General features: G+C 38.7%; 1 protein-coding gene and 1 pseudogene across 4 annotated transcripts in view; one reads left to right on the forward strand and one right to left on the reverse strand.

Annotated features, from left to right (window-relative positions):
- Positions 1-454, reverse strand: LOC148758959 (small ribosomal subunit protein uS13 pseudogene; annotated as a pseudogene).
- A 1995-nt stretch (positions 455-2449) lies between these two features.
- ATAD2B (ATPase family AAA domain containing 2B) overlaps positions 2450-13292 on the forward strand; it is a 113254-nt gene continuing 102411 nt past the window's right edge. For 3 of the 4 annotated variants that reach the window (XM_074331743.2, XM_074331746.2, XM_088796276.1), the window contains exon 1: positions 2451-3017. In XM_074331743.2, coding sequence (XP_074187844.2) covers positions 2802-3017 — 216 coding nt within the window. In that variant the 5' untranslated portion in view covers positions 2451-2801. Of the gene's footprint in view, positions 3018-13292 lie in introns of all 4 variants that reach the window. The other variant, XM_074331748.2, reaches the window with a different exon arrangement.

A 13292-nucleotide genomic window follows, 5' to 3' on the forward strand; every position in this document is an offset into this window, starting at 1 on the left:
CTATTTCTTCTTGGACACACCCACGGCCTCAGGGGCTGGTGATCTTGGTATGCTGGCCTTGAACACGAAGTCCCCAGAAATGGTGCAGCCCTCTGTGGGCCCGAATTCTCTTCAGTCGCCCCAGGTCTTTATGGAGCTTGTTGTCCAGACCATTGGCCAGGACCTGGTTGTATTTTCCGCCCTTCATGTCCTTCTGTCTGTTCAAGAACCAGTCTAGGTACTTGTACTGGTGTGGATTCTGCATAATGGTGATCTCTTGTTCCACCTCACACTCAGTGAGCTCTCCTGCCCTCTTTGTGAGGTTGATATCTGTTCTCCTGAACACCGCAGAAGCACATCTTTGCCCCACACCCTTAATTACAGTGATGGCAAAGGCTGTTTTCTGCCACCCATCGATATTGGTGTTGAGCACTTACAAAATGTGCTGGAACTTCTCCGGGACCACTAGAGACATGGCAGCAGATCCAGTGGTCATGTGTAGGCTTCCAGTGGAAGAGCTCAGGTAGTTTTTATTTTTTATTTTTTTATTGGGGGAATATTGGGGAACAGTGTGTTTTTCTAGAACCCATCAGCTCCAAGTCAAGTCATTGTTTTCAATCTAGTTGTGGAGGGTACAACTCACTGGCCCATGTAGGAATCGAACCGGCAACCTTGGTGTTATGAGCACTGTGCTCTAACCAATTGAGCCAATCAGTCGCCCCTCATGTACTTTTAAGTAAAGTTTAAAGACAGCTTTTATTAACTTTTTTGTTATTTTCTCCAGGTCACACTGTGGAAAACAAGCAACCCTTTCCTATCTTTTCCAAGCCTTCCTTTCTTTTGTCCATAATGTTTCCTTCATTTTGTGGTTCATGATGAATCTCAGTAGTCATTACCTCTCAGAGGCTAACATCCCTGTTTGATTAGAGGTCTCTGCCTCATTCTTTCTTAAAACATCATGTTGCAGCTTACTGATTCCTTGCCTGTCTCCTTCATCCCCTTCTTCTCTGTGAGCTTTTTGAGGGCCAGAACTATGTTGTTTTGAAAAAAAACAACCTCCCTTTTTCCTGGCCTGGCAGAGTACTTAACACCAGTTGGGTATAGAGTAAACATTTGTTGTTAATAAATGATGTAGGTTATGTAGTAATCCAACTCATAACCTGGCTTTATCAAGTTAGGACTACAAAAAAACAAAAAACAAAAAACGAACACAGAAACAAAGCAAAGGAGGAAAGCACACAAAGCCTTTGTATGCTCATTTACGCACCTTGCACACTCTACTACTTAAAGCCAGCCTCTCCCTGCAGGAAACGAAACTATTCATTCTGTTCAATGATCTCATAGCTAACTGATGCAGGAAAACTCAGGTCTAGTTCCATTATGAGGTCTACACACCATAAGAGGCTGATTTTAAGTGGTGGGTAGTGTCCTGGGGAGGGTGTGGTATGCACATTAGTGTAAGAGGGATTTGTCTGCTTTCCTGGAATCCACACTGTTTCCCAAACAGAAAAACTATGTGGTATACACAGTTTTGTTGAAGGATTGGGAGCTTGGGTGGACAGAATGCTCTAATTTTGATGCAGCTTGGCGATTTTTGCAGAGCTTTTCTCAAGTCTTCAACTTTTGTTAGTGTAGCAAACAGGAAGAACTTCTGCCCAATAAACAGTGGGGTCTCTATCGGTAATGTACCGAGAATTTTTTGAAATGAACAAAAGTCTTATTTTTACGGCAGAGCTTTTCGTATTGTGCGCCTTAATCTTTTTCTTTTAAAGTTAAAATACAAATTTTAAATCTTTGTGTTCAGCTTTTTGTATTCTTAATTCTTGCGCGGGCGGGGGCGGCAGTGATAAAGGAGGCTCTTACTAGGAAGAATTCATTCTTTGTGACTCCTTCTATCTGGCTAAGGTTATAGAAAACGACCCTGCCTTGCTTTGTTTAAAGATGCAGAGTTCTAGCGTTATTTTCTTAAGCTTACCGTGTGCCAGATACCGCAAACGGTATCTATTTTTATCTATTTATCACAGATATCTATTTTATCACAGCTGTCACTCTCATTTTTACAGACATGAAAAGTGCGACTCAAGTTCAGCCTCTTGTCGTGGGTCATCTCTGGGATTCACCGCGCCCTCGTCATCACCGGTCCCCCTTCATCCCGCCCCCGCCAGTCGTTCAGTGTTCCATCCAGGCCACCTGGGGTGATGGGGATGCTAGGGTAGGCGGGTCTGGCAGGGTGTTAGGGCTCGTCCCTTGCCCATTCTGGTATTTAACATCCCGCTTCCTAGAGGGCTGGCCAGACCTGGAAACCATAGAGCTGATTCAGCCCAGAGCGTCTCTTCCCCCCAGGCCGCCGAGAGCCGACGCCGCGCCGCTGGGCGGGGCCTACTGGAGGGGCGGGGGTAGAGGAGGGGGCAACCGGCAAGGGAAGGGCTGGGCGGCCTTGCAGCGCCCCACAGCGGCTGCGGCCGGAAGCGGTCTCGTCGGCCCTGCAGCGCTGGAACCCTGACGCACGGAGCTAGAGAGCGAGAACGAGAGAGAAAGGGGCCAGAAATGGCGGCTCCGCTCGGCTCCCGCTGAGGAGGGCGAAGCCGGCGGAAGGTCTGAGCTGTCGGCGAGGAGCATTGCTCCCGCCTCCCGCTACCTGCCTTCTCACGCCGACTTCCCTTCCTCTGCCCTACTCTCGCCTGTCCTTGTCTGGGCGCCGCAGAGTCCGGGAGGGCTCGACTATCCCGGCCCGGCTCCACCGGCCCTGACTGTCCGGCCGGCGGGCCGGCCTTCCTCGGCTTTCCCGGGCGCGGCGTGGACCCCGTCCTTCAGGCTGGACCATGGTGAACACCCGGAAGAGCTCTCTGCGCCTTCTCGGGTCCAAGTCGCCTGGGCCCGGGCCTGGGCCTGGGGCCGGAGCGGAGCCTGGGGCGACCGGAGGCAGCAGCCATTTCATCTCCTCTCGGACCCGCTCCTCCAAGACCCGCGCTGCCAGCTGCCCCGCCGCCAAGGCCGGGGGAAGCGGTGGCACCGGCGTCGCTCTGGATGAGGCCCGGGTAAGAGCGCGGCGGCCCGAGTCCGGAGGTTTGCGAGTGCCGGCCCGGCCGCTGGGGCTTTGTCTGGCCGGGTTGGGGCAGGAAGCCTCCACTGGAGACCTCCAGCTCGGGCGGCTGGAGACGGGGGTCTGCCGGTGCGGTGGAGGATGGCACCGGGGTAGGTAGGGCCGCAGCAGCTTTGCTGGCCCGTCTCTTTTGTGTAAAGAACAGCACTTCAAGTCCGGGGGAGAGGGCTTTGGGGGTCTTTTCGAGGACATTAGAACGGTCTGCTTTCCGTGTCCTTGTCCTGTCTCAGAGGGAAAGTCTAGGGAGAAAGAGCCAGGGGCGGGAGTCCCCGGGGTACTAGGGCTGGAGAAGTGAAAGTTTTCTGCGGTGTCAAACCCTTGTAAGTGTGTCAGCTCCTGCCTGTGCCTAACTCCAGCTCACTCTCAAACTGTTTGGGGGTGGTTCAAGTTTGTGAGGAAGTGAACGGAGAGCTCCAGTTGGCAGCCAGGCAGGGATGCTGAAAAAAGTTTGTAGTTGCTCTGACACCAACTTTGAAAACAAAATCAACGCTGTCGCCTCTCCAGGCAGGAGAGATCAAACATGACACTGTAGCTGGAGAATCAGCCAGCCAGCCCACTAAGGTTCTAGTAGGGACTAATAGAGCTTTCTAGTAGAGCTTTCAGGTCACAAAAGGGGCATGTCGAAAGAAACATGTGGAATGTTTTGTATAGTAGGAAGGCACTAGCACCTCCAAGTTGTGTGGTGTCTTGGATGTCAACATTTTTGTTATGGGAATAGTTTATAAAAGGTGAGTGAACACCATTGTCACACTATTCTAAAGTGAATTTGAACAAGGCCGTTGATTTAGTTTGTTTTAAAAAGTGATTGAAATTTTATAACTGAAACTAACTAGCACATATGTTTTATCACTTTAAAGGAGTTGATAAGTTTGTATTATGAGGTTGGTTATCAATTCAGGAGAGTGTTGTTTTTGTCTAGAAAGGCAACTTATTAAGCAAGGGTAACTTGGCTGGAAATTGCTACTCATTTAAAATGTTCCTTTAAGTCCACAACAGTTTTTTATTATGGGAGAAAAACAATATTTTATTTTCTATAAAGCTCTCCAAGATTATGGTTTGCGTGCTTTTTCTCTGAATTTCGTATTATTCTGACACGAATCAGAGTGAACTGAGGCAAATACAACAGACATATTTTACTATACTATTTTGAAGTATATTGTATCTTTGAAAATATATATGGCTTTTATTTTGCTAAAAATCTGGAAAATATTTTCAAAATTGTCTTAGTAATCTATTTTGGGGCTTACACATCTCTTAGGTTGAAATAAAGCTAAATCTGAAAGTTGTGCAAACTAGTCAGAGTAATTATTCTGAAAACTAGGCTTTCTGTAGAAATTATTCCAAACATACAAGCTTATTGACTTTCAGAAGCTAATATTTATTTTAAAATAATAGTAAATTTAGGAAAGGTCTGTCCTCTACACTTAAGGACAAATAAAATATTTAGAGTGTGAGCATTTAATTGTGTACTGCTGTGAATGCCTAGTCTATTAGAGCAGTGTCTAATTCATCCGAAGCAATTAGCTTGTCTTTCACTGATCAGTTCGTGGTCCCATTTTTGAATTCATAGATATCATTGCTGTCCTTACCCCCTGTGGAATAAGGTGAGGTAATTTGTAAAGCAGCTGTTATGGAGATGTTAAAAGGCAAGGAATCAATAATCTAATGTAGAAATGAACATTTGGTAGCTTTTAAATTGCTAGAAGAATGGACGATATTAGAGCTCTTTCCAGAATGATGCTCGTGAAACTTTGTTTCAAGGATTCTTTTAAAATGTTTTAAAAGACCATAAATAACTGGCTAAAGAAGATTTACTTCAAAACATTTGTTTTTCAGTTTTTAAAAGATTTGTATTCTGGCTGTAGTAGATGATGGAGTGATCTAATTGCTTTCTCTGAGAAATTAAAGAGATTTACTAATCCTAAACTGTGATTGGCCCTTTAGAAGAGGATAAGTTATAATTCTGAATTTTTTAAGTTTATGGAGCCCGTTGTATGTATCTTTGCTGTACATTTCTGAAGTGGATTGATTTGAGTCTGGTAAACTCTTCCTCTCAAGTTGGTTTTATGTTATAAAAATTTAGCACTCCTCCTGGTTCATCCTTTCTGGTGTAGTACATACTTAAAAGACACCCTCCATGTCTGTGGAGTCTTAGACATTTGCTATTGTCTGTAATAACTTACTTGATGGGAAGTAGGATTGCTTGTACTGTTAATTTAAGAGACCCTTGTTTTTGTAGGAAGAAATGTATTCCTTGTTATAAGTAATTGAGATTCCCTTCTTTACTTTTGTGTTACGTTCTTCACTTTATACTTGATGCTGATTTTTTCATCCTCCTTCCCCCCGACTCTTCAGTTTATTTCATCTTCTGTGTCTAGAGACATTTCATTTACTCTAAAAAGCCATAGGACCACGAGCTGTGCCTATAGTTTGCCTTTTCCCCAAGTTTGTATAGGATGGAGAAACAAACATATGATATATTGTCTAGGTTACTGGAATGATTTTCTTGTGCCCACACGTTTTTAATGTCAAGTTGACTTGTGCTATGCAGTTAGCTGTAATTACTCCTGTATACTTGTTTTTTGTTTGTTTGTTTAGCATGTATAAAGTTTGACTTCTTTTAGGTCAGTTAATCTGACCATCAGTAATTAGCATTTATAAGCTCCACCTAAGATTCAGTCTCAGTAAAAAAACTTATAGTCTCAGGATTGGAATATATTTGAAAAATCTTTATACTCTTTTTCGTCCTCTTAGGCCTGTTTGCTGATACTTTGGCTTTATCATTAGCTTTTTGTGCTTTAGGAGATGATCATTGACTTTCTGAATCCACATGTTAGTTGAGAGGATCAAAGTTCAATAACTTTATAGGTAAACTTTCTTCATTTTAATTTTGTTAAAAAAAATCTCTGGGTCCTTCTTTGATACACTCTTTTATCACCCTGTACTTATTCGTTTCCAATACTCATGCAAGCAGAATGCTCAAAGTTGAAGGTTAAACATAGAAAGGAAGCCTGAGAGGGAAATGTAATATTGTTTATAACTCAGATGAGTAGGGAAAAATACAAGCTCCTCAGAGCAGAGCAAGATTTTCCTTCTATCAAATTGACATGCGGCATCATGTAGGTGATATTGAGTAACGTGGTAAGCAGTGTCCCCTGTCACAATTTTGAACCAAAGCTTTGTATAGTTCATCGGATTCTCTCTGGTAACCAACTGAAAATGCAACTTTAAATAGGCCATTTTTGTAGTCCGAATACTATACAAACTTGCAGTTTTTTAGGTAGTGGATGAAACTAACAACACCTGTAGAATTGAATGATATTAATTCCTTAAATCATTTTTCCTGGCAAGTCCTTTTAACCATCCTTTGATAGGTCCTTGGTTGCATGTCTCCTAAATACATAATTATAGATAAACCTATAACCTCTGGAAACCAGCTGGACAGGTGGTAGGATTACAACTTGTTATGAGAACTAAGGAGCCCAACCAGTTTCAGCACCTGAATAGAGAGTGATCCTGTCTCTTCAAGGATCCACTTCAGAAAAGTGCTCTATTATTTTGAATTGTATATTTGACATTTCTTTTTGGACATGCACAGTGAAGTTTCATTTGTGTGCATTATTGAGTGATTTCTTGATACTGGGTTTTTGATCTTGTACTTGGAATATTTTATATTTCTGTTATACCTCCCAGCTGAGGGAGGATTTTTGTGAAAAATGAGTTACTGAGTAAAAAGTATTTAGGATTTTTGGGTAAAAAGCTCTATGGAAGTACAAAGTTAGGGGAAAAGCCACCCCCTAACATAAAATGTGTTAACTTTATTTAAATATAAGTTAGAGATTTTTAGAGAGTTAAATATTGTATGTGGCTTATATCAAACAATAGAAACGACATCCATGTTAAAGTTAATAAATAGGCTGTAATTTGTATCAGCTTTTAGATACTTTGAGTATATGCCGTAAGTATATGCTTACAAACTTCAGATGCTTTTGAACTGTAAATATTTTGGTATTAGATTTCTTTTTTCATTTTTAGATTGTTACCTAAAAATAGTTTTATCTGGAAGTAGGATATGTACCTTTGGTTAAAGTTTTTCTCCCCTAGACTCTTCTATTAGAGTAGGCTATAAGCTCCATGAGAGCAGGCACTGTATCTTATTTTCCCCCAACTGCTGTATTCCCAGGGCCTGGTGCAACATCTGACAGGTAGAAGATGCTTAATAAATATCTGTTAAATGAATGAATGACCAACATATTAATGAGTTAGTCTATTTTGTGAAAATCATGATGATCAAACTTTGAGAATAGAGGATAAATAAAACACAGTCCCTACCTTCAGGACTGTAAGTATGCACATGGTATACATATGAGAAATTATTAGCAAGATAAATCAGTTCAAGGTTGGGCCCAAATAAATGACATAGGTGCTCAGCACGATAAGAGTTCTAATCCTTTTCTCACTGAATGTTTTGAGTGGAATTCTGATGTTCTTTAAAGAGATTGTCATGTTCACAGCTGTATCCTGAGAGCTTACAATAGCGCCTGCCAGATATTGCTCAATAAATAGTTTTTGAATAGATGAATGGAAAGTATGCCTCATTTTTAATTATTTTCATATTGACAGTTTTTACTTTTGTTATATTTACTTGTTGCATTTTGCCGTTCCGCCCATTTGGTGGTAGCCAAATAAGGAGAGGAGAGGAGTGAACTAAGGTTTATTTAGCATCTCATGCTAGTTGTTTAATGCTGTCTCATTTAATCCTTGCAACAACCCAGTAAAGCAGGTGGCGGTACTCTCATTTTACAGCTGAGGAAATTGAGTTGCTGAAGAGCTTAAATGGCCAGTAGAAGGCCAAATAGGTAATAAGTGGTAGGGGTAATATTTAAATTTAGTTCTGTCTTCTCCACTTGTGTAACTTATTGTCTCATCTGTATCATTTCTCTTTGATGCTGTTCAATCAGTAGTTTGCACAAATGTCTGAAAAAGTGAAGAAGGCAGATGCTGTACAGTCAGGAAATACCGTCCGTACTGTGTATCGACAGATTTTTACTAGACTCTGGAGTTGTGTCTGGGATTGCATTGAGACTGAAAGTGGGAACAGTAGTCTGTAGGGATGTGAAATATAGGACAGTGATTTTCAGTAATTGCTTGCTGCTTGATTTCAGGGGGTGGATGTTGGGAGAGGAGAAGGCAAATTGTGTGTCGAGATCATTTTGCAATATTTTTGCTTCCCAATATTTTAAAGATGGCTTGGGGAAAAAAATCGCTATAAAGAGACTACGTGTGAGGCTTGTGGTCTCCAATAGAGGTGTACGTGTGCTGCCATCTTTCCCTTTGCTTGGCAATATTGATTTATCAGTGTGTACATTTTCTTTTATGCTCTGGGAATCTATTTATCTTGGGGGTAGATAAGTGTTTTCCATTTGAGAAAAATGTTTATACTTTATTGAAAAGACATTATATGGCATATTCATATGTGAAGAGACATACTAGTGAATTAACCATGGTTATTGGTTTGTGTCTGTATTCTAAGACCCAAATCAGGGTCTCTGAAGCAGTGGTGCTTCAGGTACCCGTAAAAGATATGTTCTCTAAACTTGCCAGATGGGCACTTGGGAGGTAGTCAAACCTAACTTTGGTGGTGACGCTTGCCTTTTCCTTTGTTCTTACTATATTCACTATAAATACTTATCAAGCAGCTACAGCATTAAAATGTAAGTGCCATGTAGGCAAGCATTTCTGTCTCTTTGGTTCACTATTATAGGGCTGCCATGTTGCAAAAGTCCAGGAGGCACCATTCATACTATGGTCTATGTGAACGGCACCTCCTGAAATTGTGCAGTGCACTCCTGTGTTACATGTGCAATTATCCTCATACAGTGTCCCCGGAGACTTGGTGTGGGAATTTCTTTGAGATACCGGAGCAGTGGAGTAGCGTATACATATACTTAAAATAAATATTACCTTCAGATGTGCTGCTCTGGTCTCCACGGCTAGGAGTAGCGTCTAGGGAGCGGTTCCTATATCCCCACACTCCTACCAATGTCTGGCAGTCTCTAGCTTTTTAATTGCTTTTCTTTGATTACTAATGAGTATGAGCAACTCTGTGTCCACAATAGTTTTTTCATTTCCTCATATGTGAAATGCTTGTTAATGTTTTTTTGCCCATTTTTCTATTTTCTAGTGTATTTGGTATATATTCTTATTTTCCAAGAGTATTATACAAGTGGACACTTTGGTCAACATTGCTCAAGCAGTAGTTCGCTGTAATCAGAAGTATCTGGACGCTGATGGTAACCACTTTGAGCACCTCTTGTAATTGCGGAAGTCAAATGTGACTTGTATTCATCTTTTGTAATCAGTATATATTGTGTATTACAATTTTAATACAGTTTTCCTTTCTTAAAATGTGTATACATTTTTTTTGGCACCCTCTGTAAATATAGGTAAGTGGTTTTTAACTTTTTTTTGTCCTGTAGTAAGGGATACTGTTTATATCGTGACCCTGTACACACATACAGTTTTACCTTTCCTATTTAGGTCTTTGATTTGTTTTATTCTTTCTGCTAGACAGCCTGTCCTTTGTAGTGCTACTTTATAATACACCAAATTCCCATATATGTCCTGCTTTGATCTCTTTTTTTTTTTGTTGTTGTTGGTCTGTTTATTCTTGTGGCAATAATATGCTATTACTGTGACTGTGGTTTTGAGGTATGTCTTAACATCCTAAAAGGCAAGTTCCTCTTCTTTATTTTTCAAAGTTGACTTAGATATTCAAGGATCTTTATTTTTTATTTTTCATATACATTTCCAATTACCATTATAGAGTGCCTCAAAAGATCCAACTAAAATTTTATTTGGGAATGTATTTGAATTCCTAGATTAATTGCAGAGAATTAACACCTTCATAATAAATTGTCCAAGAGCAAGGAATGTCTCTCACATAACATGTTTGTGTATTTCTCTGGTGGAATTTGACGCTTTCTCTGTGACCTAATATTGTCAGTTTTGGCAAATGTTCTTTGTGTGTTTGAGAAAAATGTGTATTTTCTGTTAGATGTAGAAAAATATAAATAGATGATAGAAACATTAAGATGGGAAGTATAGTATGGATTTATTGATTATTCAGATAAATTTCCTATCCCATATTAAAATTCTACCTGATTTTTTTATTGTTCAAATTCTCCGTGTGTGTGTGTGTGTGTTTTTAATTAACTTTTTATTTTAGAATAGTTTCTATTTCCTTCTTGCTTTATACTTTCATACATTGGTTATTTAGAAGTATATTAATTCCTTTTCCAAACAGTTGGACATTTATTTTCTAATTATCTTTTTGTTATTTCTAGTTTAATACTGTGTTCAGAGAACATATTCCATATGATTTTGATCTTTTGAAATTTATTTTGATTTATATTTGTCACCCTATTTTTGATAAATGTTCCATGTACAGGTTTTTTTTTTTTGATTTCTCTTAACACCTAAACTTTCGTTTTTTTAACTCTTGTTTTTCTTCCTTTAAAAAATTATATTCCCTCTAACCACAAACCCTTGAAATGTTCCACTTCCCTTTCTGCCCTGTGTTGCCTAAAATTTCCTGATTTTCAGGACCCATCAGCTCCAAGTTGTTTTTTTTCAATCTAGTTGTGGGTTGGGGTTGCGCAACTCACTGACCCATATGGGAATCGAACTGGCAACCTTGGTGTTATGAGCACTGCTCTCTAACCACATGAGGCAACCGGCCACCCCTGATTTTTTTTTTTTTTTATTAATGAATATAACCACTTTGGCTTGTTCTTTTTTTTGGAGTTTTTTTCAATAACAATACATTTCACTAAGGTACCAATTTGATTATCTTTTCATATCTTGTATTATCATCCTGTATTTATCTTCTTTGTGAGTACTTCTTCCAAGAATATTTTCAGTTTAGGACTTTTTGTGACAACCTTTCTTAGCTATTACATGCCTGACAATGTTTTCATTTTGCTCTTTGATTTAAATTAAAAATTGGCTGGATACAAAATTCTAGGTCCAGTACTTGAAGAACATTTCTTTATTGTCATCTTGCATTTACTGTTACTCTTGTCGTTTGATATTGGTCTGATTCTTTTTCTTTTGTAGGTGTTGTGTTCTTTTTGGAAGCTTATATAGAGTTTTTTTTGTTTTTTTGGTCTTTGTTCATAAACTTTACTGTATTTTAGGCATGGGTTTTCCTTCACGCTCTTGACAATCTTAGATCTTTCAGTCTGCCGTTTTTCATCTTTTCAAAATTTTTGATTGTGGTAAATTCATTATTTCTTAATCTAAAATTATTGTTTCTTCAAATATTACTTATTCATTCTTTTGTGGAACTCATATTATTCAGAATGTTGACACCTAGGAAAAGTTTGTCCCTAATCTGATAATGTAGCCAAATGCTTTGAAGCACTTTTGATGGCGTGCTGGAGGAATTTATTGACAGTTCCTTCAGTGAACAAGACTTGGTGCTTCTTGCAGCAGACTTCTGTTGACCATTTTTGTGCTAATGTGTTAAGTGGCTTACTTGTCAGGGGATAAAGCTTTGAAGTTGCTTGATGAAAGTTCATTTCCTTTACAACTTACTAACACTCTTTACAGTGTTCACACCTAGGGTGAATGTTGTAGTTGTGTACTTGATTGTGAAAGTTAAGGGAATTTACTTTTAAAAAACAAAACCAAACCCCCATACAGAGCTATACCTTCTTAATCCATGACGCATTATAAGAATTTTAAATGTATGTATAGAAATTGTAGGAGAAGCTTCATTAGGAGATGTGCACAAAACAAGAGAGAAACTGGCAGCACAAATTCATGAGCTGGTGGGTGATTTCTGTGTTAAAATTTTGAAAGTAAAATTTAAAATTACAATTTTCATTTTTTAGTTTTTATTGTTATAATTCAGTCTTCAAATTTATTAGGGGAACTTGAGAATTGAGGGGAAGTGATAGTTGCTGAAGGCCATACTATTATTTACAATGGAAGCAGCAGTTCAACTGAAAATGGAAATGTCTGTCTTTAATTCTTTAGTATCTTTAATTGAGTAACAATGTGCGCCACACACTAATATAAAAGAGTGCAAAGACTGTTGACCTCAGCTCTTTGGCAAAATATTTTATTTTTATTTAAAAATTATAAATAAAATTTTCAAATGGTGTGAGGGTGCACAGAAAAAAATAAAGGACCCTGCTCCCTTAATTCCTCCGGTTTGTTTTTCCTAGGGATAATCACTGTTAAAGCTTGTCTACATCTAAATTTTAAGACGATTGCACATGTATGTATGGGTTATTTATATGTGTATATTTTTGATAGAAACGGAATCATGCCCTATATACTATTTATGATAGTTAATTTTTCTAACTTAACTGTGTGTCATACACATTTTTAAATATCAGTTCTTGATGACTTTCTAGTATTTTGTTGTATCACTGTATTGTATATCCCTTATTTAACTGTTCCTTATTTGTACACAGGTTGTCTCCATGTTTTTAATATTATAAATAATATAGCAAAAAATGACTTTTTTAGGTGAAGTGTAATTACTGGGTGAAAGGTATATGTATTTTAAATTTTTATAGGTTTTGCCAAATTGTCCTAAAAACAGGTTAAATCAGTATGCACCCCACTCCGCATTACTCTCAGCACTGAGTTTTTGTACCTTTTACTGTCTGGTTTAAGGAGTTATGCTTTAATTTCCTTGAAGGACAGAGACTGTCTTATCATCAGGTATCTTTAGTATCTAACACAATAATAGGTGCTTAATAAATTCTATTTGTAGAAGGAATGAATCTGAAGATAATTAATAAACTTAAAGTTATATTAATCCTACCTATCCTTACTTGAGGTTATATCCACTGTCAGGCTGTAGGTGTAATGTTTATAACTTACACTAAGTCACCTGGTTCTTCTAACAATCTTATGAGATAAATAGTAGTTTTTGAATTACAGTGGTAGTGCTGCAGTATGACTGGTCCTGTCCAAATTTTAAGTCTAGCCTTTTTCAGTATCCACATTGTCTCTCTGTCATGTTAAGTATGTATTATTTTCAGATTTAAAAAATCTGTCTTTCAGGAAGAAAAATGCATTTTAAATTATAATAGACTATTTTTTTTAATCTTTTTACAACGCCTCAGCTCACTTTTGTATATTTTTTACCTTTCCATATTCTTTCATGATGATTGTTTAGAAATATTAAACT

This window comes from Rhinolophus sinicus, chromosome 2 (genome assembly GCF_057876585.1).
Source record: "Rhinolophus sinicus isolate RSI-liver-muscle chromosome 2, RSI-T2T, whole genome shotgun sequence".
NCBI classification, from domain to species: domain Eukaryota; kingdom Metazoa; phylum Chordata; class Mammalia; order Chiroptera; family Rhinolophidae; genus Rhinolophus; species Rhinolophus sinicus.